At 45.4% G+C, this 26,701-nt stretch overlaps 2 protein-coding genes across 3 annotated transcripts in view; one reads left to right on the forward strand and one right to left on the reverse strand.

Moving 5' to 3' along the window:
* The window catches only part of EIPR1 (EARP complex and GARP complex interacting protein 1), a 173,795-nt gene extending 153,184 nt beyond the window's left edge, over positions 1 to 20,611 (reverse strand). Inside the window, exons 1-2 of one of the 2 annotated variants that reach the window (XM_017860314.1) lie at positions 20,332 to 20,611; positions 2,712 to 2,795 (exon numbers count right to left, since the gene is read on the reverse strand). In XM_017860314.1, the coding sequence (XP_017715803.1) occupies positions 2,712 to 2,795; positions 20,332 to 20,373 (126 nt within the window). In that variant the 5' untranslated portion in view covers positions 20,374 to 20,611. The remainder of the gene's footprint in view (positions 1 to 2,711; positions 2,796 to 20,331) is intronic. The other variant, XM_017860315.1, reaches the window with a different exon arrangement.
* A 1,727-nt stretch (positions 20,612 to 22,338) lies between these two features.
* TRAPPC12 (trafficking protein particle complex subunit 12) overlaps positions 22,339 to 26,701 on the forward strand; it is a 100,787-nt gene continuing 96,424 nt past the window's right edge. The window contains 1 exon segment of the mRNA XM_017860308.1: positions 22,339 to 22,496. The gene's annotated coding sequence lies outside the window, so the exon portion shown is untranslated.

Here is a 26,701-nt window from a genome sequence, read left to right on the forward strand (position 1 = left end):
CCAGCCTGGCCAACATGGTGAAACCCCATCTCTACAAAAAAGAAAATACAAAACTTAGCTGAGTGTGGTGGTGCATGCCTGTAATCCCAGCCACTCAGGAGACTGAGGCAGGAGAATCACTTGAACCTGGGAGGCAGAGGTTGCAGTGAGCTGAGATCATGCCATTGCACTCTAGCCTGGGCAACAGAGTGAAACTCTGTCTCAAAAATAAAAAACTAGAAGAAGGGTGAGTATAGCACAGTACGGGGTTCTGAGAGACAGAGACCACATTCATATAACTTTCATAACTAATAATCATTGTTCTTTTTTTTATTAGTTATGTTGTTAACCTTTTGTTGTGCCTAATTTATAACTTAAACTTTACCTCTATGTAAGTATAGGAAAAAGCATATTATGCTTAGGGTTCAGTACTCGCCAAGGTTTCCGGCATCCACTGGGTGGTCTTGGAACACATCCCCTGTGAATAGCATCTGAAGATAACCCGTGGCTCAATTTTTCGTCCTTTCTGGCCTGTTTCCTTCCAGTCTTTATTCCAAGAAGGGATTCAATCGTGTACTTTGCTTTTTCACAGCGCGGTGATCATACTATAAACACAATGTTAACACCCCACCGAATCACCTAACAATTCTTAATTCTTATCATGTTTCTTAGGAGTCTGTAACTTTTAACGAGTGTAATAAGGGAATACTATTCACTCTGAGTAACCAGATTCAACCTGGAGGAAGTCTAGGAATCTGTCATTACAGGTGGCTTCATATCGTTCAATCTAACATTCACGCATTTTGACATAGATTGCTTGTAAGTTTTTATGACTATAAGTATCATTATAATTAATATTCTTCATGTGTAATGATTTTTGTCTAGGTTTGGGATACAGGAATTACAGATTAAGTACATAAACATTTATTTATGAAGCTCTAAGGGTATATCACTGAATTAGTAGCTATAACTATGCTGATTTTAAACCTTTATCGACATACGAGAGTGACAGTTTCACTATATCCTATCCAGGCCTGCATATTCTTCAACAGCTATTTGAATGCCATTTCCCCTGTGTGATCTGGTAAGCTGGACAGAGGCCCTAGACCATGTCTGACATGGCCTCACCCACATTTTCCCGGTGTCAGACAATGCACATCTTCGCAATCACCATAGCATCTCATTTTAATCTCCACTTTAGCAATGAGGAAAATGGAGTCCAGAAGGGGAATCCATGTGCTCAAAGTCACATGGTTACTGCCAGGCCATGAACCGAATCTAGATCTCCTGAGTGTCCGCTACAGTGGCCAGAACAGCAAAAGGGTTCCATCTGTATCCACGCCTGGATCAAGTGGCAGTGACAGATCAAGTGGCCTGGTGAAGGGGTGGCCTGCCCCTCCACACCTGTGGGCGTTTCTCATTGGTTGGAACGAGAGACTTGAGAAAAGAAATGAGACACAGAGACAAAGTATAGAGAAGGAAAAAGCGGGCCCAGGGGACCGGCGCTCAGCATACAGAGGACCTGCACTGGCACCGGTCTCTGAGTTCCCTCAGTATTTATTGATCATTATCTTTACCATCTTAGAAAAAGGGAAGTGGCAGGTAAATAGGATCATCATAGGGAGAAGGTCTATGAATAAAGATCTCTGTGACATGAGTAAGTTTAAGGAAAAGCGCTGTGCCTTGATATGCATATGCAAACATCTCCATAAACCTTTTTAGTGCATAAAGAGCAGCATTGCCGCTAGTACGGCCCACCTTCAGCCCTAAGGCGGTTTTCTCCTTTCTCAGTAAATAGAACATACCATCGGGGTTTACACCGAGATGTTCCATTGCCCAGGGACGGGCAGGAGACAGATGCTTTTCTCTATCTCAACTGCCAAGAGGCCTTCTTTCCTCTTATACTAGTTCTCCTCAGCACAGACCCTCCACGGGTGTCAGGCTGGGGGACTTTTAGCTCTTTCCCTTCCCAGGAGGCCATATTTCAGACTACCACATGGGGAGAAACCTTGGACAATACCTAGCTTTCCTAGGCAGAGGTCCCTGCGACCTTCCGCAGTGTATGTGTCCCTGGGTACTTGAGATTAAGAGAATGGTGATGACTTTTAACCAGCAAGCTGCCTTCAGGCACTTGTTTAACAAAGCACATCCTGCACAGCCCAAAATCCGTTAAACCTTGAGTCATCACAGCACATGTCTCTTGCAAGGACAGGGTTGGGGGTAGGGTCACAGATTAATAGCATCTCAAATACAGAACAAAATGGAGTCTTTTATGTCTACTTCTTTCTATATAGACACAGTAACAGTCTGATCTCTCTTTTCCCCACAGCCTGGATCAAGTGGGGATGAGGTTGTGACCCAGCCCACACTCACCTAGGAAGAGTTCTATGAGCAATTAAAGAAGTAATCCACAGGCCCAAGACGAAGGGGTAGTGGTGACCACATATCCTCGCTTCTCAATTGCTTATAGAACCAAATCTATATAACCACAAGAGCCAAACAAGACTACAAAGGTCATGCCAAACAGAGGAAGTTTAAACTACTAAACACAGTCAATGCATAGAGATGGATAATATTCTTTGATTTGAAGATAGACTTAAATCCAGTGAAAGTTTTATTTTGTTTATGTGGCATTAATTTCTCAAATGTTGCTGGAAAATCAGAGCAAAATGGTTATGAAACTAAGAATAGGCTTAGTAATTATCATGTATACACTTGTCGAAAATAGTTACCTGATTATCATATTTAAGAGACTGTGTCCCAACCAAAAACCGAATGGCATCTGTTTCTGCAGTTTGAGGTGTTAAAGCACGTGCCTGCAGGACGGAAGAAAAACACATGCACATTTATGAAGTTAGATTTAATAGAGATGAAAAAGGCAGTTGATCTCATCTACTGTTGATAAAGTATAAATTAGTACAGTGTCTGGAAAGCAAGTTAGAAATATGTATTAAAAGCCTTTGACTTTTGCACACTTTCAACACAATTCCACTTCAAATTTGCATATGGAAATAATTGTACGTGGGTAAAAAATTAAGCAACAAAGATGTAAATTATGTACACATCAATGTTTATTTTTTAGTAAAACTATTATTTCAACAGTAGAAGACTGGTTAAACAAACTATACTTCAACAATACAACAGAAAATAGCTTCCAGCAATAGCAGAGTAGGGGGTTTAAACCAACTCTTCTGCAGATAACAACTAAAAAAAACTAAAGGAATAACCTGAATCTGTTTCACAGCCTCAGAGAACTACCAAGGCAACGAAGAAGTGGCAAGATCCAGGGCAGGAGGAAGCCCAGCGGGGAGGCCCAGCGCCTGGTCACTCTTCACCTAAAGGCATCTGTCAATCTGGAAAGCGTGGCTGATAGGCTGATGCTGAAGAGAGCTTTGACAGACTCATGGAGCTCAGGGCACAAAAAACCAAGCACAGGGTCCGCCTGGGAGAAGAGCCTGTAAAGCACTAACCCCACAGGTATACAGCCCAGGAGTAAAGGCAAACTAGAATTAGACCAACCTGCACAGGCTAAAGCTCCAAGTCATCTCAATCCTGATTGGAGCAGGTCAGTGCTCTTAGGCTAGCCAGACTCCTGCCAGAAGTCAATCCTCTGGAGGAAGATAACATCCAAAGTTTCTAAAATCTGACACAGAAAAATGTTCAACATTTAATCAAAAATAGCCAGTCATAGGGCCAAGCATGGTGGCTCACACCTCTTATCTCAGCAGTTTGGGAGACTGAGGCAGTAAGATCACTTGAGGCCAGGAGTTCTGGCCAACCAATCTGGGCAATATAGCAAGACTCCATCTCTGCAAAAAAAAAAATTTTGTAAAATTAGCTGGGCACGGTGTCTCATGCCTGTTGACTTAGCTACTCAAGAGGCTGGGGCAGGAGGATCACTTGAGCCCAGGAGATTGAGGTTACCATAAGCCATGATCACACCACTGCACTCTAGCCTGGGTGACCGAACAAGACCCTGTCTAAATAAAATAAAATAAAATAATTAATTAATTAAAATAGCCAGTCATACAATAAGACAAAACCACATGATCAAAAACCAAAAGAAACAACAACCAACAGAAAAAGGGCTACAGAGGAGTCAAACAGATTCCCTGGGAAGCAAGCTCTAAAGCTCGAAAGGTATGTAAAGGAGACTTGCTCTTGGGAACTATTCCATATTGGGGTGAAGGAGGAAGGGCTGGGCTGAGGGAGAAGATGAAATGCATCACATCTGCAATGGAGACCTCAGCCAATCCAGTGGGGAGCTCTAGAGCTGGACGGCCCTTCAGAGTTAAGGCCAAATGGCCAGGGTTTTATACCACCCAATCCCTACCCCCGTGGGTCAGTCACTGGATGCAGGCTGTCCCTGAGGAGGGGTGTGACTTTGGGCAAAGTGCCTTTGTTCAGCTGAGGGCAATTCCTGGAGCAGGGCCCAGCTGAGAGCTATCAGCCTCCAACAGTCTCAGAAGTGGCTGGATTTCCTGAAAGAGAAATGCAGGCTGTATACAACAGCCTCAGTTGCAATAGCTATCGTTAATATGTTTAATAATCAGAAGATAAAACTAAGATCTCAGGTGATGAATCTGAGGCTTAGAGGAAACAGTTATACAACTGGTTACTAGAGCAGTGACTAGCACTGCAGGCTTACAAATTCAAATCCATCTCTGCTTTAGGACAAGCATTAACTGCACCTGGATCACGTCCCTGTGGCCAGCATAATAATGGCCCTCCACCCATATCCACATTCTAATCCCCAGAACCTGTGAATGTTAACTTACACGGTAAAGGGACTCTGCCGATGTGCTTAAATTAAGGACCTTGAGATGAGGAGGCGATCCTGGATTATTTAATCATGTGGGTCACTGAAATCAGAAAACCTTCCCTGGCTGTAGTCCCAGAGGAATGCGACCACAGAAAAGAGAACCAGAGAGGTGGTGAGGCAGGAGAACAGAATCTGGAGGCAGGGAACCTAAGGCCAATTCACGCTGACTTCCTAGAACTAGACTGAAAGGAAAACCCTAATTTTCTACACCCAAGTAACAACAGGACCAGAGGCTACACCCTTTGCAGACCCTCACCCTTTCTGCATGGCAGTAGAGAAGCTGGAAGTACCTCTGATTGGTTGCTTTTTGCAAACCAATCAGACGTTTGGACAAGGCTGTAACTTTGTAACTTCACTGTAGCCTCTGATTGGTTGCTCTGATTGGCTGCTTTCCACAACCAATCACACTGATTGTGGGCCATCACTTCATTTACATGGAGTAAACACCAAGGGGCCAATGGGAAACCTCTAGCGGGTATTTGGACCCAGAAGATTCTGTATTCGGGGCCCTTGAGCGGCTGTTCGGCCCAATCCCACCCCATGGAGTGTACTTTCATTTTCGGTAACTCTCTGCTTTTGTTGCTTCGTTCTTTCCTCACTTTGTGTGTTTTGTCCAATTCTTTGCTCAAGATGCCAAGAACCTGGACACCTTCCACCAGTAACAATGGCAGCTGTGAGGAGGACCCAGTGGCTGTTGCTGGATTTGAAGATGAATGAGGGAATTGTTAAAGCAAACGAAATATGGCCTGAGAAGGACTCCATGCTTCTATATTTGAGTCCTTGTGGAGGAATCATAACCTAACTTAATATGTAGACAAGACTGAGAACCTAAATTAGGAGTCTGCACCTGTAACACCTGAGTCTTGGCCAATCCCAGCAGCTGTACTTCAACCACTCATACACTGCTGAGTGTTCAACCTGTGTTCAAATAAGGCAAACTCCAGCCTGTAAACCATCCAGCTGTTTCTGTACCACACTTCCCATTTCTGTATGTCACTTCCCTTTTTTTGTTTATAAATTTGTTCTGACCACAAGGCATCCCTGGAGTCTCTCTGAATCAGCTGTGATTCTAGGGGCTGCCCAGTTCACGAATTGATCATTGTTCAGTTAAACTCCTTTACATTTAATTCAGCTAAGTTTTTCTTTTAACAGAGTCCATGAGCCAAGGAACGTGGGTGCCCTGAAAGTTAAAAAAGGTGAAGACACAGATTCTCCCCTAGTGCCTCCAAGAAGTAACAGAGACCCACTTATGTCTTGACTTTAGCCCAGGGAGATTCATTTTGGGTTTGTGACCTACAAGAACTGTAAAATAATCAAATAATGTTATTCTGAGCCACTATGTTTGTGGGACTTTGTTATGGCAGCAACAGGAAACTAACCCTGCTCCATACAGTTCACTAAACGCCCCCATTAGGTCACGCCCCCTTCCCATACGGAGCTCTGAACACACTTGACACCCAATTCCCACCTCGACTGCGGTCACATCCAACTCGTACATGTTCTTTCTGGTGTTTTGATTCATTTCTTTCAAAACCAGGTAAGAGAAACAAGTGAACGGTTGCCCTGACCATTTACTCTGCCTGGTTTTGACTTGGTTTCCACAACTAGAGCAAAACAATGACATCTCTTGGGTGTCCATTGCAAAAAAAGTTGAGACAGAATAATTTCATGAACTATTCTTAGAAAACATAACCAATATTATCTATGTTTCCAACCTTCCCAAAAGAGCAGCACAAAACTTCGGCAGCTAAAATACATTTTAATAAAACCAAGAATACGCATGTCTAGAGCAACATGTCCGTGATTAGACACTTGGAGAAAATATCTGTGCGGGTCAATTCAGCTCTTCAAGGAGCATTTAAGAGTCCCACTGTCGGCCGGGCACGGTGGCTCAAGCCTGTAATCCCAGCACTTTGGGAGGCCGAGACGGACAGATCACGATGTCAGGAGATCGAGACCATCCTGGCTAATCTGGTGAAACCCCGTCTCTACTAAAAAACACACACACACACACACACAAAAGAGTCCCACTGTCGGTATCCCTCTACCCTCTGCTGCAACTTCCCTGGACAATTTTTGGAGCCAGTTATAGGCCTTCTGCCAAAAATGTGCATCCATGCACAGAAAATTTTGCATATAATTATTAGCAAGTTCACAAAGCCTCTGACTCTGGCTTGGAGAAAGATGACTGACGAGGAGGAGTGCCAGCCATTCCTGAAAGACAAAGCCCTGATGGCTCCAAGGCTGAACCCCAGGTCAGGAGAGAGAACACTGGGACAGGTCCACCTTCAGACAAGAACACCAAGATTTTCAAATGCAGGACTGTGTTGTCACCCTAGATGTTAAAAAGCCCAAAAGGCCCCAAAAACAGCCCCCAGGAGAGGACCCACCTGAAAGGGAATGATTACTTTCTACAGAAAAGCTTGTCTATGCTTCAAGTCAGTGATGAAGGGTTGCCTAGTAGCAGGTACAGTGGCGGCATTAAAGAGGTACGAGGCGCCACCTCTGCCCTCAGGAAACTTGGACTCTCATTAGGAGAGAGGAGACAAAGACTCAAAAAGACTAAAAGACATGATGATAGACGATTAAGTATCAAAAACTCTGGCACAGACCATAATAACAACATATTAACATTTATCAAAATGAACCCAGGAGCTCCAAGTTAGACAGAAGGCAGGATTAAATGGCATCACTTGAAAATAGAAGAAAACCAAAAATAAGCAAATTGTATCAGTGGCTATCATACTGAAAAACGAAGGGCAATTCAGAAAATGCAGAAGCTACTTGAGTGACAATAATGAACCAGCATTCAATTTACTCCACTCTAAAGCAATCTGCAGAGCTGAGAGCTGCATACCTGGAGAGGAATCATGGTAAGCAGGCAGAAAAACAAGTCTAAATAGATCATCTGTTTCAGACGGAGTGAAGAGGATGTAGTTTTAGAAAAGCATTGCAAATTTGGAACTATCTTATTCAAGCTCATACAAGAAAAGACACTTCTTAAAAAGAAATGGAAACGGAAAATCATTTGTATAGACATATCTAAAATGTATCTTTTAAAATCACAGTGAACTAAAAGTTTAAGAGCTTTCCAAAATTATTTAATTTGGGCCATTCTGGTGACAGATCTCTATGTGTATAACTCTACCTCTTCGATTAAAGTAATGATAAAATGACCACTAAGTCTAGTCAGAATGATCGTTTTATAGGTGTTCCAATGACCTTATGATAAAAGATCAAATTTTTATGGTATAATATGTCAAAAAACATTTCCACATATTCTGTCTTGGTTCATCCTCATAATTCAATGAAGTACACAGGAAGACAGGATGAGGATTATTCCCATTTAGTACATAAAGAAACTGAGGACCAGCAAGGTCATGTGATTTTGCCTCTGCCTCGAAGCTACTAAAGGGGAAAAAGAACGCACTCTCCCACAGTTCAGCCCGGCTATGGCTCTCTCATGGTAAAGTAGGGTAGATGGCAACACAAATGGCACTTTGGTAGAAGTTGGAATACAGGTCACTTTATAATAGAAATTCCATGCGTTTTCCCCAGTTCTCATAAAGAAAGGCCAAGGTGAGGCCAGGCGCAGTGGCTCACGCCTGTAATCCCAGGACTCTGGGAGGCCGAGGCAAGCAGATCACCTGAGGTCAGGAGTTCGAGACTAGCCTGGCCAACATGGTGAAACCCGTCTCTACTAAAAATACAAAACTTAGCTGGATGTGGTGGTGGGCACCTGTAATCTCAGCTATTCAAGAGGCTAAGGCAGGACAATCACTTGAACCCGGGAGGCAGAGGTTACAGTGAGCCAAGATCGTGCCATTGCACTCCAGCCTGGGCGACAAGAGTAAGACTCCATCTCAAAACCAAAAAAAGAAAAGGAAAAAGAAAGGCCGAGGTGTTTTTCTCACAAAGCCAAATTTCTAGTCTACCAGCACCCTGTAGGGAATCAAACCAGGCAAAGGAATTGGAAATGCTGAGAGTTCAGGATCAGAGCAGGAAAGAATCATCAGGAACCTTATGACTACTTGGAGAAGGTAGAAATATCAGTACCTAGACATATTAACTGAGCGCACACCATTCCCTTGGGAAACTCACAACTGTATTCATTTGCTTACTAGGTTAAGCAAGTAAGTGGTTACCAGAAACAGCTAGCAAACCATGTCCACTAAAGCTTGCTATCAGAATTCTCCCGCTTAGAAGGTTCAAGGACGGCAGGTGGAAAGGGGCCTCTGCTTGAAGCAGGGGAGACACAGGCCAGGGGCAGATGAAACTGCTCTCCTACACTGAGTCTCCCTCCAGAAAGGACCACTACAGAGCGCTGCTCACCAAACACCAGGACACCGTCAGGAAGGGGAAAGTGCGGGAAAAGGGGAGGCGGAAGGAAGGAGATGAGAAGAGAGGAGGGAAGAAGAGAAGAAACAAAGGAAAAGAAGGAAAGGGGGCAAAGTCCTAACTTCCCCATTCTGTGTTACCTAAATACCCATTTCTCATCTCCTACACCCAAAAGAAAAAATGCAGTCAAAGAATTGAAGTGCATTAAAAGGAAAATAAACCCTCCAGGAAAACTGAGGTGGTGAAGCTGTATTTCTGAGAGCCCAGAAGCCCTAACACACATTCATTCATTCGCTCCTGCACTCACCCGTTGAAGTCCAAGCCTTTCCACATAGCTAAAGTGCCTTCATTCCACCCTCACCACCTCCATTTCGTATTGCCTGGGGCAGATATTACCTGTAATCTCTTCGCAAGCCCCTGGTGCAAGCCTAGCCCCCTAAGCTGCAACGAAAGAACTCACTTCACAGGTCCCCAAGGAAACAGAGCCATCTCTGGCTTCCAGGAAACCCCCATAACAGCCATTGTGCTGTCCACCTCTCCCTCTTCTCTGGCTTCTTCGTTAATAGCTCACATGTCTCCTTCTCCTCGGGAAAAAAAAAACAAAAAACTGTCTTTGACTCCATGTCCCTCCCAAGCTACTCCCCTATCTCCGTCCTTCCACTCACAGCAGATGTAAGGATGGGTAAGCAGGCGAGGAGTGCCCTTCCAGCCCTTCCAGTCAGCTGCGCCCAGTTCCTCACCCTGTGCTGATCTGACCCCCACTCAGTCATCAGAGTCACCCAACTGTCAGACCCAACAGCCGCCTCCAGCGCCAACCCTGCCCAAGCCCTCGGACTCCCTCGCACGGGCGCCTCCACCCTCTGACCCTGCCCAAGCCCTCGGACTCCCTAGCATGGGCGCCTCCACCCTCTGACCCTGCCCAAGCCCTTGGACTCCCTCACACGGGCACCTCCACACTCTGCACACCCTGCAAGGCCTTCCCAATGGCCTCACGCTCTTCTTTCTTCCTTCACCTACATTTTTGCTTCTGGAGTTCGATTCTGACTTTTCTCATCCACACCTTCGTCTTAGGCATGCTCTCTCTTCTGTAAGTTAGGCCCATGCTTTCCAAATGCAAATCCAGTGCCCAGGCACCTCCTACACTGCCCAAGCCAGACCTGCACTAAGTGCCCCTGGGCACGTCCACTTAACTAAGCTTGGACTTCTACTACCCTTCTGGTCCCTGTCCTTCCCCAGTCCCGCCAGCCCCTTTCATCACAAGGGGATGAGCCCCTCCCTCCAGCTTACCCCATTCAGACACATGGGGGTGAGCCCCTCCCCCACAGCTTGCCCCATTCATACACAAGGGGATGAGCCCCTCCCTCCAGCTTGCCCCATTCATACACAAGGGGATGAGCCCCTCCCTCCAGCTTGCCCCTCCTCCACAGCTTGCCCCATTCATACACAAGGGGATGAGCCCCTCCCTCCAGCCTGCCCCATTCATACACAGAGGGGTGAGCCTCCCCCCCACAGCTTGCCCCATTCATACACAGGGGGATGAGCCCCTCCCTCCAGCCTGCCCCATTCATACACATGGGGATGAGCCCCTCCCTCCCAGCCCCACATCCAATACCTGGGCTCTGGCTCTTCCAGCACTCTCCATCCCTACCCTCCTCTCCCCATTCTGTACTTAAATTACATTTTAACAACCTCTTAACCAATTTTCCTGACTGAGTCCATGTTCCAGTTTACCCTAAACCTCACCACAAAAGCTACTTTATCAAGTCAAATCTGGACTTCAGGTTTTAAGCGGTGGGCTGAAGACTTCATTTCTTTCCTCTCAGACTCTGGGAAATCACACAAAAGCAGGAAGGAGAAGGAGATCACGCCATTGCACTCCAGCCTGGGCGACAGAGCAAGATTCTGTCTCAAAAAAAAAAAAAAAAAAAAAAAAGGAGAAGAAAAAATGGAAATATAAACTCCATCTACAGTGAAACTCAGAAACATCTGTAATCCAAAGGCATAGTATCTGAAGACAGATGGCATTGGCTGCTGAGGTGCTAGAGGCGGGCTGGGGGAGCCACAGCCCCGCACACCCAGGCAGCAGTCCCTAGACCACGTGCATGCCCTGGAAGGAATGCTGAAATGGGCAATGTCTCCCTGGAGGGGACAACGACAACAGGTGCCCGGGCTGGGGCCAGGTGCTTCCCATACACCACATGGTAGGAAGGAGAGTAGGGCAGGCAGGGCTGCCTGGTGTCTTCTCAGGAAGCTGTTTCTGGCTCTTCAAGCTGAGGAGAGAGGCACTGCATCCTGGGCAGCCTGCATCTGCCCTTCTCCTTTGGCTTGGGGTAAATGACAGCTCAAAGAATTTCCTCACAAACACAACGGCATGTTGTCAGCATTCCTGCCAGCCCGCGATGGGGGCCGGGCCCAGCTCCACATATAGATCCTGCTGGACCAGGAAAGATTCACCATGAAAAGACCAGCGATCAAAAGAAGGCCGGGCGCGGTGGCTCAAGCCTGTAATCCCAGCACTTTGGGAGGCCGAGACGGGCGGATCACGAGGTCAGGAGATCGAGACCATCCTGGCTAACACGGTGAAACCCCGTCTCTACTAAAAAATACAAAAAAATAGCCGGGCGAGGTGGCGGGCGCCTGTAGTCCCAGCTACTCGGGAGGCTGAGGCAGGAGAATGGCGTAAACCCGGCAGGCGGAGCTTGCAGTGAGCTGAGATCCGGCCACTGCACTCCAGCCTGGGCGACAGAGCGAGACTCCGTCTCAAAAAAAAAAACAAAAAAAAACAAAAAACAAAAGAAACGAGCACAGGTGCCAAGCAAAGGCTCGGGCAGGGAAGAAAAACAGAACAAGACATCAAAGAATGGAAAACACAAAGTTTCTGTGTTGACACAGTATTGACACAGGGTAGCTGAAAATTGTAATCAAACGCATCAACAAAACTCGTAAAACTTAATGGAGGAATCATCTTTCTAAAAACAGGGAAGAGAAGAAAAGACGAGCAGCCAGGCATGGTGGCTCATGCCTATAATCCCAATACTTTGGGAGGCCAAGGTGGGCCTCAAGGTGGGCTTGAGCTCAAGAGTTTGGGACCAGCCTGGGCAACATGCTGAAATCCCGTCTCTACATAAAATATAAAAGTCAGCCAAGTGTGGAGGTGTGCACCTGTAGTCCCAGCTACTCAAGAGGCTGAGATGGGAGGCTTGAGTACCAAGGCTGCCTTGAGCAGGGACTGTACGCCCGCACTCCAGCCTGCTTGACAGAGTGAGACCATGTCTCAAAAAAATAGATAAGAAAAGAAAAGGACACGGAATGGGGTAAAGATTTGCAAATATCCATCTGTCAAGGGATTAATAACCACAACATATAAGAAGCTCAGACAACTCAACAGCAAAAAATAAAATAAAATAAAATAACTCAATTAAAAAATGGGCAAAAGATCTGAACAGATATTTCTCAAAAGAAGATACACAAATGTCCAATAGGTACATGAAAAAATGTTCAACATCACTAATTGTCAGAGAAATGTAAATCAAAACCACAATGAGATATCATTTCACCCAGTTAGAATAATTTTTATTAAAAAGACAGACAATAGCAGATGCTGGCAAGGACGTAGAGAAAGGGAGCCCTCATATGCTACTGATGGGAATATAAATTAGTACAGTCATTATGGAAAAGAGTATGGCATTGCCTCAAAAAACTAAAACTAGAGCTACCATATCATCCAGCAATCCCACTACTGGGTAGATAATCAAAGGAAAGAAAATCAGTATGTTGAAGAGATACCTGCACCCTCGGGTACACTGCAGCATTGTTCACAATAGCCAAGACATGGAATCAGTCTAAGTGCGCATCAATAGATGAATAAAGAAAATGTGGTATACGTACACAGTGGAATACTACTCAGTCACAAAAAAGAATAAAATTGCCACAGACAGTGGCTCATGCCTGTAATCTCCGCACTTTGGGAATCCAAGGCAGGAGGATTGCTGGAGCTCAGGAGTTCGAGACCAGCCTGAGCAACATGACGAAATCCCATCTTTACAAAAATACAAAAAAAAAAATTAACCTGGTGCACCTGTAGTCTCAGCTACTCTGGGGCCTGACGCGGGAGGATCAATTGAGCCGAGATCACACCACTGCACTCCAGCCTGGATGACAGAGTGAGACCCTGTCTCACAAAAAAAGGAAGAAAAAAGAATGAAATCCTGTCATTAGCAGCAACATGGATGGAACTGGAGGTCATTCTGTGAAGTGAACTAAGCCAAGCACAGAAAGACAACACATGTTCTCAGTCATCTGTGGGAGCTAAAAAAAAAAAAGTGGACCTTCTGAAGATGGAGTAGACTGATGGTTACCAGAGACTGAGAAAAGTAGCAGGTGGCTTAGATGAAGAAAAGTTGGTTAATAGGTACAAATATACAGTTGGATAGACGAAATAAGGCACAGTGTTTGGTATATCAGCAGGTTCACTACAGTTTACACTAGTCTATCGTACATTTCAGAATAGCTAAAAAAGAATAATCTGAATGGTTCTGACACAAAGAAAAAACAAACATTTAAGGGGATGGGTATCTCAGATACACTGATTTGATTTTTACAATCATATGAATGTATTAACTTATCACATATACCCTGAAACTATATACATTTAATATGCATCAATTTAAAAATCATTTTAATTAAAAAAAAGAAGAAGCTGGGTGTGGTGGCTCAAGACTGTAATTCCACAACTGTAAGAGGCCAAAGTGGAAAGATCGCTTCAGCCCAGGAGTACAAGACCAGCCTGGACAATATGATGAGATCCCCATCTCATTGATTAATTAAGTGATTGACTAGATAGAGTAGATAGATAGAGATAAATAAATAAATAAATAATAAATGAGCTGGGCCTGTAGTCTCAGCTACTTGGGAGGCTGAAGCCAGGTGATGGCTTGGGCCCAAGAGTTCCAGGCTGCCATGAGCCATGATCGCACTACTGCACTACAGCCTGGGCAACAGAGCAAGACCTTGTCTCAAGAAAACTTTTTTAAAAAGAGGCCTGGCATGGTGGCTCACACTTGTAATTCCAGCACTTTGGGAAGCCAAGGTGGGAGGATCACTTGAGGTCAGGAGTTCAAGATCAGCCTGGCCAACCTTTGCCATGCCCAACATGGCAAAACCCTGTCTCTACGAAAAATACAAAAATTGGCTGGGTATGGTGGCATGCACCTGTAATCACAACTACTTGGGAGGCTGAGACAGGAGAATCTCTTGAACCCAGGAGGCAGAGGTTGCAGTGAGCTGAGATTGTGCCACTGCACTCCAGCCTAGGTGACAGCAAAACCTAGTTTCAAAAGAAAAAAGAAAAGAAAAGTAAAAGAGAAAAATGCAAAGCAGAGCTCAAAGAAGATATGGCAAGACAACGCAAGACAAATAGATGGAAATGAAAACTTCCAGCTCATAGAAATGAAAACTTCCAGCACAAGAAGGAAGTCTGCAGTGGAAAGGACACAAAGCCAGACAACCCCCAAACACAGCAGGCAAAGGGACCGAATTGAGAAGGGTCTCTTCAACGAATTTCAGATCAAAAAAGAAATTTGACCTGAAATTCAAAATTAAATTCAAAGCTGCAAAACATCCACAAAACAATAAAATCAAGGAGTGTTCGAAAGAAAATCCATGTGCTTAAAATGCTTGTATTAATAAAAAGAATGGAAACAAATAATTTAAGCAACTGCAAATAAAAGACAGAAGACCAACACAGAGGGTAATTAAGATAGCAAAATGCTTAGCAATGGGCCAGGCACAGTGGCTCAAGTCTGTAATCCCAGCACTTTGGGAGGTCAAGGCAGGCGGATCACCTGAGGTCAGGAGTTCAATACCAGCCTGACCAACATGGAGAAACCCCGTCTCTACTAAAAATACAAAAAAATGAGCCAGGCATGGTGGCGCATGCCTGTAATCTCAGCTACTACTTGGGTGGCTGAGGCAGAAGAATTGCTTGAACCCGGGAGGCGGAGGTTGTGATGAGCCCATATTGTACCATTGCACTCCAGCCTGGGCAAGAAGAGCGAAACTCAGTCTCAAAAAAAAAAAAAGAAAGAAAGAAAAATGCTGAGCAGGCCCGGCACGGTGGCTCAGGCCTGTAATCCCAGCACTTTGGGAGGCCGAGGCGGGTGGATCACAAGGTCAGGAGATCGAGACCATCCTGGCTAACACGGTGAAACCCCATCTCTACTAAAAATGCAAAAAATTAGCCCGGGTGTGGCCGCGGGTGCCTATAGTCCCAGCTACTTGGGAGGCTGAGGCAGGAGAATGGCGTGAACCCGGGAGGTGGAGATTGCAGTGAGCCGAGATGGCGCCACTGCACAACAGGCTGGGCCACAGAGCCAGACTCCGTCTCAAAAAAAAAAAAAAAAAATGCTGAGCAAATGAATGGAAATTGTTTTTGAATTTTTTGTATTAAAAATTTCAACTAGCTGGGCGCGGTGGCTCACGCCTGTAATCCCAGAACTTTGGGAGCCCGAGGCAGACAGATCACAAGGTCAGGAGTTCGAGACCAGCCTGACCAACATGGTGAAACCCCATCTCTACTAAAAATACAAAAATTAGCTGGGTGTGGTGGTGCATGCCGACAATCCCAGCTACTCAGGAGGCTGAGGCAGGAGAACTGCTTGAACCTGGGAAGTGGAGGTTTCAGTGAGCCAAGACTGCGCCCCAGCTCCAGTTTGGGTGACACAGCGAGACTGTCCCAAAATATAAGTAAAAATAAAAATAAATAAATAAATAAACAAAAAAAAATTCAACTGATGAAATTAAAAAAAAAAAAAAATGGGAACAACCTAAAAGACAAATCCTCAATTCTCAGAGACTTCGCTCCTCTACAGAAATACCACTGCAAGGGTGCCTCTTGGGTGCGTAAATCCACGAGGGTTGGGATTTTGTCTGTTTCCTCCTATGCTGTGTTCCAGGCACATACAATAGTGCCTTATTGCAGGGAATAAATAAATATTTGTCCACTGAATAAATTATGAATTTTCCAGGAAAATGTAAGTTACCAAAACTGATCAGACAAGAAATCTGAACAACTAGTCACTACAGATTAAAAAGTCAACGTCGTAAGAGCACCACGCCTTAGGAGCAGGCAACACCATCACTACCTTCAGTTATTTCCAACACAGAAACAGAAGGAAAATTCCCAAGTGCTTTTTACGCAGCCAGCATAGCAATGAAACAAAATTCAAACAAGAAAATACACAGATATTAATGTGAAAATTTTAAGTAAACGACTTGTAAACCGAATCCAGCAGAGGACTATTCCACAATCAAGTGGAATTATTTCTAAGGATGCAAAGGCTGGGCCAATATTTAAAAAGCCATTAACGTAACTGACCAAAGAGATCAAAAGAGAAAAATCCTAAGACCAAATTATCAGTTCCATGGATATAAAAAAGCATTTGAAAATTTAATCTCTAGGCCGGGTGTGGTGGCTCACGCCTGTAATCCCAGCACTTTGGGAGGCCGAGGCAGGCGGATCACAAGCTCAGGAGATCGAGACCATCCTGGCTAACACACTGAAACCCCATCTCTACTAAAAATACAATAAATTAGCCAGGCATGGTGGCAGGCGCCTGTAGTCCCAGCTACTCAGGAGGCTGAGGCAGGAGAATGGCGTGAACCCGGGAGGCGGAGCTTGCAGTGAACCAAGATCGCGCCACTGCACTCCAGCCTGGGTGACAGAGCGAGACTCCGTCTCAAAAAAAGAAAAAAGAAAAGAAAATGTAACCTCTATCTTCCATTTCAAAACTCTTTCCTCACTTGGCAAGAGGCAGACCCTTGAGCGCTGGCCTGGTCCATCTGTCCCTCAGCCTGATGGCACAAAAAGCCAAAAGCCCTTGGTCTCTTTGCCCCTGTGACCTGAGTGCACTGATCTCAGGACTCCAGGAGAATCTCCCAGAACAGAAAGGAGGCACTCATACCCTTGTGTGGCTTACAACCTGCCCTGCTTGCTTACTGGTTTTGGTGGTAAACCTAAGGGAAAGCGACTTGAAACAAGCCCAAGTCATCATTGTCACCCACCTTCCCACCCTGGCCATCCTTTCTGGTCTGGCCCAGCTCACTTGGCAGCAGTGGGGTCAAATGGGAATTGACAGACGCAGCCCTCACTCTGCCCACACCTGCAGGCCCTGCTGGCCGCTGGTCCATCTTAGTCACACGCCTGCCCCCAGACCTACACACGGGCAAAGCCACCGCTGCCTAGAGGTTCGCTCTTCCCATCACTAGGCATGTTTGCCACATGGAGATTTGACCCACACGACTAAAGAAGGTCGATTAATGTCAAAAGTTCAAAGAAACATGATTGCAGGAGAGAAGTCATACTGTTTGTATACACTTTGAGATAGTCACAAAGAACTACTGTTTTGTTAACTGACAAGTATTCATTAAACTCATTTTGAGAAAATGGATTTCTACTGACCAGTAAACTAAAAGTGTGCAAAAGCATTTCAAATATCATTTGAAATTTCATGCATTTCAAATATAATTATGAAGAAATCCAGAATCATTACCATGAATTTGCTCGGCATTTTGCGATCTTAACGACCCTCTATGTTGGTCTTCTTTTATTTGCAGTTGTAGTACTGCCCTTTACCTTTCAAGTCTCATTACCTTCACTCAGTGGTCAATGATCAGATCTCTAGCTTTTCATGTAAAGTGTTTTCCATGGGATTTGAATGTCACTGACAAGCCAAAAAAAAAAAAACTATCATTTTCAGTTCTTTTCTTATTTACTGCAATGATGGTTCTTCAAACTCAAGAAAGTCTTAGTCCATGGTACTATCCAGTAAAATCCAAGCAGCAAAAGTCAGCTACTTCTTTTAAGATAAAGAAGAAAATCCAATAATATATTTGACTCCCTTAGGAGAATCGATTTCAATTCATTTTTCAAATCTCAGAAAATGACATTTCAGTTAACCTCAAAGATACAAAGATACTGAAGATAAAATCCTCTGGGTTTTTTGAGAGATTTCTTAAGGAGATCAAGAAGTTATATTAAGTAGCACTGGCAGAGTATGCACCTTCAGGCAGTACAAGATTATGGAACCTTCTGTCTACCCATGTGGTCTCTCCCCATGTATCCCTATGTATATCTAGTTAAGGACAAAGCAACAGAACTTAGCAAGTAAGGGGCTTTGAGGTCAGTTTGGGTTAAAAGCCTAACTAGGTCAGAATCCAAGGTCTATCATTTACTAGTTAAGTGGCCTTGGACAGGTAACTATTCTCTCTGAGCTTGTTTCTTCATCTGTAAAACAGGAAAAATAACACCTACCAATAATGATTGCTGTGAGAATTAAATGAAATATTTGTACAGTGCTAAGCAGAGTGACACACAGTCCAGAGCTAAATCACTGGTAGTTAAGCCATCAGCCTTGTGAATGTGATACAGCCACTGGTCAAATCCTATAGCCTAGTTTATCACACAGGACACTTAGCTGCTGCCCTATACAAAATTTATTTGTAAGAATTTTGTCTTAGGCAGGGTGCGCTGGCTCATGACTGTAATCCCAGCACTTTGGGAGGCCAAGGCGGGCAGATCGCTCGAGCTCAGGAGTGTGAGACCAGCCTGGGCAACATGGCGAAACCCTGTTTCTACAAAGAAAAAAAAAAGGAATTTTCTCTCATTATAACAATCAGAACAACACTTACTGAACACACTATGTGCCAGGCACTGTTTTAAGTGCTTCAATTAAGTGTATTAACTCATTTAATTTCATAACAGCCACCGGGTGGTGGGGGGGAGATGCTTATTTTATTGGCAAAGGAAACTGAGGCCCAAGGTCACATAGTTAATAAGTGATAGAGTCAAGATTTAAAACTTAGGTGTCTGGGTAGCATATATTATTTTACTAATGCTGCTGCCTCTCTGACTGTAACCTACTTAAAAGCAGACATGGGCTGGGTGCGGTGGCTCATGCCTGTGATCCCAACACTTTGGGAGGCGGAGGTGGGCAGATCACAAGGTCAGGAGTTCAAGTCCAGCCACGCCAAGAGGTGAAACCCCCTTATCTACTAAAAATACAAAAATTAGTTGGGTGTGGTGGCGGATGCCTGTAGTCCCAGCTACTCGGGAGGCTGAGACAGGAGAATCGCTTGAACCCAGGAGGTGGAGCTTGCAGTGAGCCGAGATCACACCACTGCACTCTAGCTTGGGCAACAGAGCAAGACTCCATCTCAAAAAAAAAAAAGCAGACATCATTTATATCTTTAACACATATTGCTGCACAAAATTATGTATTAAGTATTTCATGTGGCAGTGAACTGTGTTTCTATCTCTTTATCTGTCTCTCAGTGCTTTAGGCATAATACATTCTCAAAAGCTACTGGAATAGATGAAAACCAGTACAGGGCTCTAACAATGGTCATCTTCCCCCCCTGCTCATCTCATCCCCTACCTCACTCCCCCTGACGCATTTGCTCTATCCACGTCAGCTCTCTTGCTGTCCTGAACTGCCATGTGCATTGCTTATGCTCTGGGGGCTCATTCAGTTGATAGTCATTTGTTGAACACCTACTATGTGACAGTCATGAATAGGCACTGGAAACTACAAGATAAAAAATAGGCCCCCACTAGTGTGAAAACAGTTAAATACGAAGATAGTTACTTAATACTTAATTATTAATTATTAAGTAATACTTAATATTAGTGGTACACTTAATATTAGTGTACCAATGTTAATTTCTAAGCTTTGATAAATATATCATGGTTATGTAAAGTGGTAACATTAAGGGAAGCTGGGTGGAGGGTAAAGAACTTTCTATGTATCTTTGCAACTCTTCTAAATACTTTAAATTGTTTCAAAATCAAACGATTTTTTTTAAAACAACATACAGTCCCTACCTTCAGGAACTCAAATTCTAGAGGAAAAGGTAGGCGTGTAAGCAAATGAGTCCACCAAAGTGAGAACTTCCAGGTCAGAAGTCATGTTCGGGACAGGATGTGAAGGGGAAGGAGGCAGGACGGCTGTGCCAACCCTGTTATCCAATAAAACCGTTTAACCTCCTGAAGCCTCAGTTTACTCCTCTGCAAAATGGGAACTAGACACTGGTCCTTGCAGGGCTGGTGGGAGATCTGCAAACCGAAGTCACCATGGGACCGCTCATACTGTCAGCAGCCAGGCCGAGCAGCACCTGCCGCCCTCCGAGTGACCCACCTGGAACTCCAGCCCGTAGATCACTGGTGCATCGTCCTCCATGCTGCGGGGAAGCGACCAGACCCAGGCCACTCACACGCTAAGGCCCTCGCTACGGCCAGCGCGTCCCCACCTCGCGGGCGTGTTCCCAGCGCCCATTCATTCCCTCCGCGCAGCAAACGACTCCAAACTGGCAGCCTTTCTGGACCAGAACAGCTTCCGTAGTGGCCACTTCCTATTTTTCGGATGTGTCATCAATCTGTTCCTCACCAGCGACCAATGGCAGCGGAGCTGGCTTTTGCGCATGCCCACTTGGGCTCACATCCGGGCTCTCAGCTCGCTGGCCACTGGAGGTGAGAACCCGGCCAAGAGGAAATAAGGTGGTGGGCGGAGCGGACTGCGGAGGCTGACTCTGGGCGCAGACCCTCGGCAGCAAGCGGCGATGAGCCTTAGGTAGCCATCGCATCTAAGAATCGCTCGCGCCGTAGTTGGGCGCCACCATGTATTGTCATTTGTACTGTACTTGGCGTTCCTAAGCGCTGGGTCAGCGCTTCACATGCAGTGCCGTAAGGCGCTTCATCCAACCCTATGAATAAGCTGTTACACTTCCATTTTACAGATGAGACGCTGCAAAGTTGAGTAACACAGTCGCAGCGCGCATTAGTCCATTGGGTAGCCAGGATGGGCACCTGAGCTGTCTGACTCCCTTAGGTTCGGCCCCAGGTGCCCTAAGTCAGGGCCATGCCAAATGTATTTCTGCAGGTGCCCAGCACTGTGTGGCAAAGGAAGCCCTACCAAGGATAGGGTTATCATGAAAGCCGGCACCGCACCACTGGTGGTCCTGGACCAGCATATGCCTCCGAATAGGAGTCGGAAGGGAAGGCCCTGGGGTTCCTAGAGGTCTCCAAAGAATGAAGACTTGCGGTGGAGAGACCGCCCCTATTACGCATCCCGCCCAAAGTCCCTGCCCTGGCCTTGGGCCAGCAGAAATGGCATTGCAAGGACTCCAAAATACATCATAGCTGAACCACGCCGCTAGCCTCTTTCCACCAGGGTTTCCAGGACCCCGCACCTTTCCTCAATTTCTGTGATTAGCTTTCCCCTCTACCCTTTATTGATCTCCGTGATGGAAATGGTTGGGTCTGGTTTTGCTCAGTTGAGCACTGCACGTGGTATGGAGTTAAGGCTGGATGAGTATCTGTTGAGTGGATGAGATTTTAGAGATTACATTAGAAATCAAGCAGGCCGGGCGCGGTGGCTCACGCTTGTAATCCCAGGACTTTGGGAGGCCGAGGCGGGTGGATCAGAAGGTCAGGAGTTCAAGACCTGCCTGGCCACCACAGTGAAACCCCCGTCTCTACAAAAAATACAAAAATTAGCCGGGCGTGGTGGCACGCGCCTGTAATCCCAGCCACTAGGGAGGCTGAGGCAGGAGAATCGCTTGAACCCGGGAGGGGGAGGTTGCAGTGAACCGAGATCACGGCACTGCACTCCAGCCTGGGCGACAGAGCCAGACTCGGTCTAAAAAAATAAAGGAAAGAAAGAAAAAGTAAGAAAAGTAAAAAAGCAAGTAAGCAATGGCCCAGACATGAGAATCATCCTATTCAACCGCTCCGTTTGCCGATACTGCGGAGCTAACAGGGCCTTCATACTTCGGGATTAAATCCACCCACCTATCACTGATATCTTTATCATCAATTTTATTATACAAGTACTGCAGCTGCATGGTAAGAAACTGAGAAAATACAGATAAACACAAAGACAACTCCCTAGAAACATTGATTTCTAGGCTATGCTGGCCAATAAAAATAGCCTAAGGGACTCCCTTTCACCCGCCGCATCTGCCACAGGCTTGCCTATTGCCTCTGAGTGACAGAATCAGGCTAGATGGAGTGTAGTCTCCGTTCCTATTTCCAAGTACAGGGTCCGTTTCCCTCAACTACCGGCTCCTGGTTGCCTGGACGCGTTCACACCTTGGGCTCCAGGCCCCGCTCGCAGCCGACGAACCGGAAACGAACCCCATTTCCGGCCTGGGACCATGGCCACGGGTTCCTGCATCAGGCATGCGCGGAAGTAGGCGTGTCGCAGCCCGGCACGCGCAGGCGCACAGGGCTGCCCGGGCTGCTGGTTCCTCTTGGATTCCCGGCTTCTGTCACCTTCTTCCCGGACCCTGGTCACGGCCGCAGGTGACCCCCTTCCCCCAGCCCCAGTGGGCGGGTGGCAGATGAGGATCAGGGCCTCGGCAGTCAAGAGGGGATGGGACCGTGTAGAGCCTCCTCGGGGAGGGAGCACGCCGGCCTCGGCCTCAGCCCGGGGGACCTTACCTGGGGCCGATGCTAGAGTGGGCGTGGGGTCCGGGCGCGGGGTCGCCTGCCACCCAAGGGCGTCTGTGCTCCGCGGGCCTTGTGCCAGGCTCCACGCCGCCGCGGCCCTCGCTCTCCACGTCTGCAGAGGGCTGGAAGCGTCTCTGCAGCCCGCGGAGGTTGCAGGGAGGGGAAGCTGGTGCGAAGCGGGTGGGAAGCTACCCGCTGGCGCGCGTCCATGCGTCCCCGAGACCCCCAGCTCCAGGCTCGGTGCCAGCCTGGCCCCCAGCAAGCCCCTTAACTTCTCTTAGGCTTAATTCACCCTCCTGCGGAAAGAGGTTACTAATGACCTGCCTGCCAAACTCAGCATTGTGAGGCGGCAATGCAGTGTAAAAGCATTTGAGTCACTGCGTAAATGTCCGCTGTTGCTACACATACTGATTGTAGAGTATATTTACTATGAAGACCGAAAAAGCGTTTATTCAACAGAAAGCGTTAGGGTCAAAGATGTGTTTTAATGTGTCATTTTTTTCACTTTTGACGACGAAAGAGTTTAGCCCCGAGGAAAATTTTTCTTGGACCTAGGGTTCGTACCTTTTTTATGGCTACTTGAAGATATGGTGTCTTGGGATTCAAACACTTTTCGCAAATTCAGGAGATAGTGGCTGATAATGAGCCAGGCCCCTGTCGTGGGATTTGGGTGGGAGAGGGACAGGGAAAATGCAAATGAAATATTACACGGTGTTACTCATTCAGTTCTTACAGTTTGTGATTTCTGACTGGACCTTCACGGTGACTAAACTGGTGTTGCCAGTCTGCTTTATCCTTAAAATGAATTACTATGCTTCTATCTGTGCAGCTCTTCACACTTTAAAAGATGTCTGTGCATGGGTGTCACTGTTTAATCCTCTTTATTCTGATTTACCAACCTCATCTAAAAGATCAAGATTTTCAGAGGTTACTTCACTTGGTCCTGAAGCTAAAAGTCAACACAGTTGTTGAGACCCTGCATTCAGAGCTCTTTCTGCCCACCCCTGCCTAGCAACCTTGCAAGAGGAGCTGAGAGGTGACCAGCACAGAGAAAAGAGTATTGGCAGAAGACCCTGTGTGGGTAGCCTGTCACCATCAGGTACTGTCAGTGTGATGTTAGGCAAATCACTTGGCCTTCTCTGCTGTATGATGGAGGTAATAATAATGCTTCATAAGTTTATGATGAGTACTAAATAATACAGGTAAAATGCTTGATCTGTAGTGAGTGTTCATTACATGGAGACTTCTATTAATACATGCTACCTAGATTTCCACTACACACCCTAGTGCCCTTATGGAAAGAAATTTTACGTGACTGCAATTTGGTAAAAGATTTATATTTACAGAGTGTCTGTGTCCAGAAAATGGACCTGAGAAACCAAGTTTTAAATGTTCTTAGGAACTTTTTATTTCTCAAATACAGAATGACTTAAATTTAATATTAAAAAAAATTTAAACAATTAAGCACATTCTTGTGCAAAGCCCTCAGCTGGACAAGGAGAAAGTCAGATTTCTTTGCTGCACTGTGATGCAAAGCTTCTGTAAGCTTATGTAAGCTTAAAATCCTATTTATGGTTTAATAAAAATAAAGCCAATGATAGGAGGGAGAAAAGATGATTTCTATCACGTATAAATCAAGAACAGATACTTGTGTTTTTCCATTTTTAATTATGAAATATAAAGACTACCTATAACACACATGTGAGATTTAAAGATCCAGTCAACCCAGTCTTCCATTACCAGCATAAGATGGGCACCATTTCCCTATGCGTTGAAACTCTTGTGTGTCCCTCCCCAGTCAAGCTCTCCTGCCGTCACTTCCACCCCTCCCTCACTAAAGTGGCTGTTACTATATCCTGACTTTTTTTTGAATATACAGTCATGCTCTTTATTTTTCTACTCATTCTTTGTGCAAAATTATATTTGCGAAATCCAAACATAATTTATGTTAGATATAGAACAGTTCACCACTGATTTTTACTGCTATTTTAATATTTTATGTTTTAGTATACCACAGTCTACTTATTACTGTGTCTACAGGACGTGTTTATTCTACTTTTTTTTTTTTTTGAGATGGAGTCTTGTTCTGTCGCCAGGCTAGAGTGCAGTGGCACGATCTCAGCTCACTGCAACCTCTTCTGAGTTCAAGCGATTCTCCTGCCTCAGCCTCCCAAGTAGCTGGGTCTACAGGTGTCCGCCACCATGCCTGGCTAATTTTTTGTATTTTAGTAGAGACGGCGTTTCACCATGTTAGCCAGGATGGTCTCGATCTCCTGACCTTGTGATCTGCCTGCTTTGGCCTCCCAAAGTGCTGGGATTACAGGCGTGAGCCACTGCGTCCAGCCTGCTTTTTCTTTTAGGACTTAGAAGAAAGGTATTTTGATTTGTTATTTATAAAAGTCAGCATCATAGCTTACACTGCTCGTGTACAGGTATTCCTCCATGGTATGTATCTAGCAATGGCATTGCTAGGTCCTAGGTACTATGACTGCATATTTATTGTCTCAACCAAGACTCCTTTAAGAGTGAAAGGAGACACTTAATGATTTTAAGTGTCTTAAAATGTTAAGACACTTAAAATCTTGATCTTTTAGATGAGGTTGGTAAATCAGAATAAAGAGGATTAAACAGTGGCACACATGCACAGGCAGGAGGATGGGCTTGAGCCCAGAAGGCCGAGGCTGTAGTAAGCCACCATCGTCCCATTGCACTCTCACCAGGGTGACAGAGCAAGACTGTGTCTCAGAAAATAACAATACTAGTAAAATAATAGTAATAACTTAAACCATGGGTGAAAAATTGTTCTGGGAAAAATCAAAATGTATAGTTATTGAAGTGATAAGATATGTGCTTTTTAAACTTTGCTAGATAATACCAAGTGGTTTCTCAACATGGATGTTCAAAGGTACACCCCTTTCAGCCCTATTGCTTATTTTCCTTATGGATCATTTAGTGTCCTGTTATTCATTTGTAGGAATTCTGTATGTATTCTTCGTGTTAATCCTTTCTCAGGTACATTTGTTTGTTTCCCATTTTTTAGATTCTTAATGATACGTTTGTTTCACTTTTTTTAGATTTTTCATGATAGAACTTTCCATTTTCATATAGCAAATGTATCCATTTTCCCTCTATGGTTGGACTTATTTATTATGCCTGGTTTAAGAGGCTTTCCCTATCCTAAAAATATATTATCTTATATTTTCTTTTGAAAGTTTTGAAGTTTTGCCTTTCACAGTTAATTTTTTTCTCCCCCCGAGATGGAGTCTTGCTCTGTCACCCAGGCCAAAGTGTCATGCCACGATCTCAGCTCACTGCAACCTCCGCCTCCTGGGTTCAAGTGATTCTCCTGCCTCAGCCTCCTGAGTAGCAGAGTAGCTGGGATTACAGGTACCCGCCACCACGCCTGGCTAGTTTTTGTATTGTTAGTAGAGATGGGGTTTTACCATGTTGGCCAGGCTCGTCTTGAACTCCTGACCTGGTGATCTGCCCGCCTCGGCCTCCGAAAGTGCTGGGATTACAGGCGTGAGCCACCGCACCCGGCCTTCACAGTCAAGTTTTTAATGTCCCTGAGATTGATACTGTGTCTGAGGTAAAGCAAGATTCCAAGTTATTTTTTCCCAGATGCATGATTTGTTGACACATCACTTGAGGGAAATCATCTCTTCCCTTAATGTGTGCTACATATTCCCTTGTGATAGTTCAGTCTTGTTTTTTGTTTTGGTTTGTTTTTTGAGATGAAGTTTTGCTGTTGTTGCCCAGGCTGGAGCACAATGGCGCAATCTCAACTCACTGCAACCTCCGCCTTGCGGGTTCAAGCAATTTTCCTGCCTCAGTCTCCTGAGTAGCTGGGATTACAGGCACCCGCCACCACGGCCGGCTAATTTTTGTATATTTAGTAGAGATAGTGTTTCACCATGTTGACCAGGCTGGTCTTGAACTTCTGACCTCAGGTTATCCACCCTCCTCGGCCTCCCAAATTGCTAGGATTACAGGCATGAACCACCGTGGCCGGCCCAATAATTCAGTCTTTATACCATAGATTTTTGATGTATTCTACA

This window comes from Rhinopithecus bieti, unplaced genomic scaffold, assembly GCF_001698545.2.
Source record: "Rhinopithecus bieti isolate Rb0 unplaced genomic scaffold, ASM169854v2 scaffold_51905, whole genome shotgun sequence".
Taxonomy (NCBI): domain Eukaryota; kingdom Metazoa; phylum Chordata; class Mammalia; order Primates; family Cercopithecidae; genus Rhinopithecus; species Rhinopithecus bieti.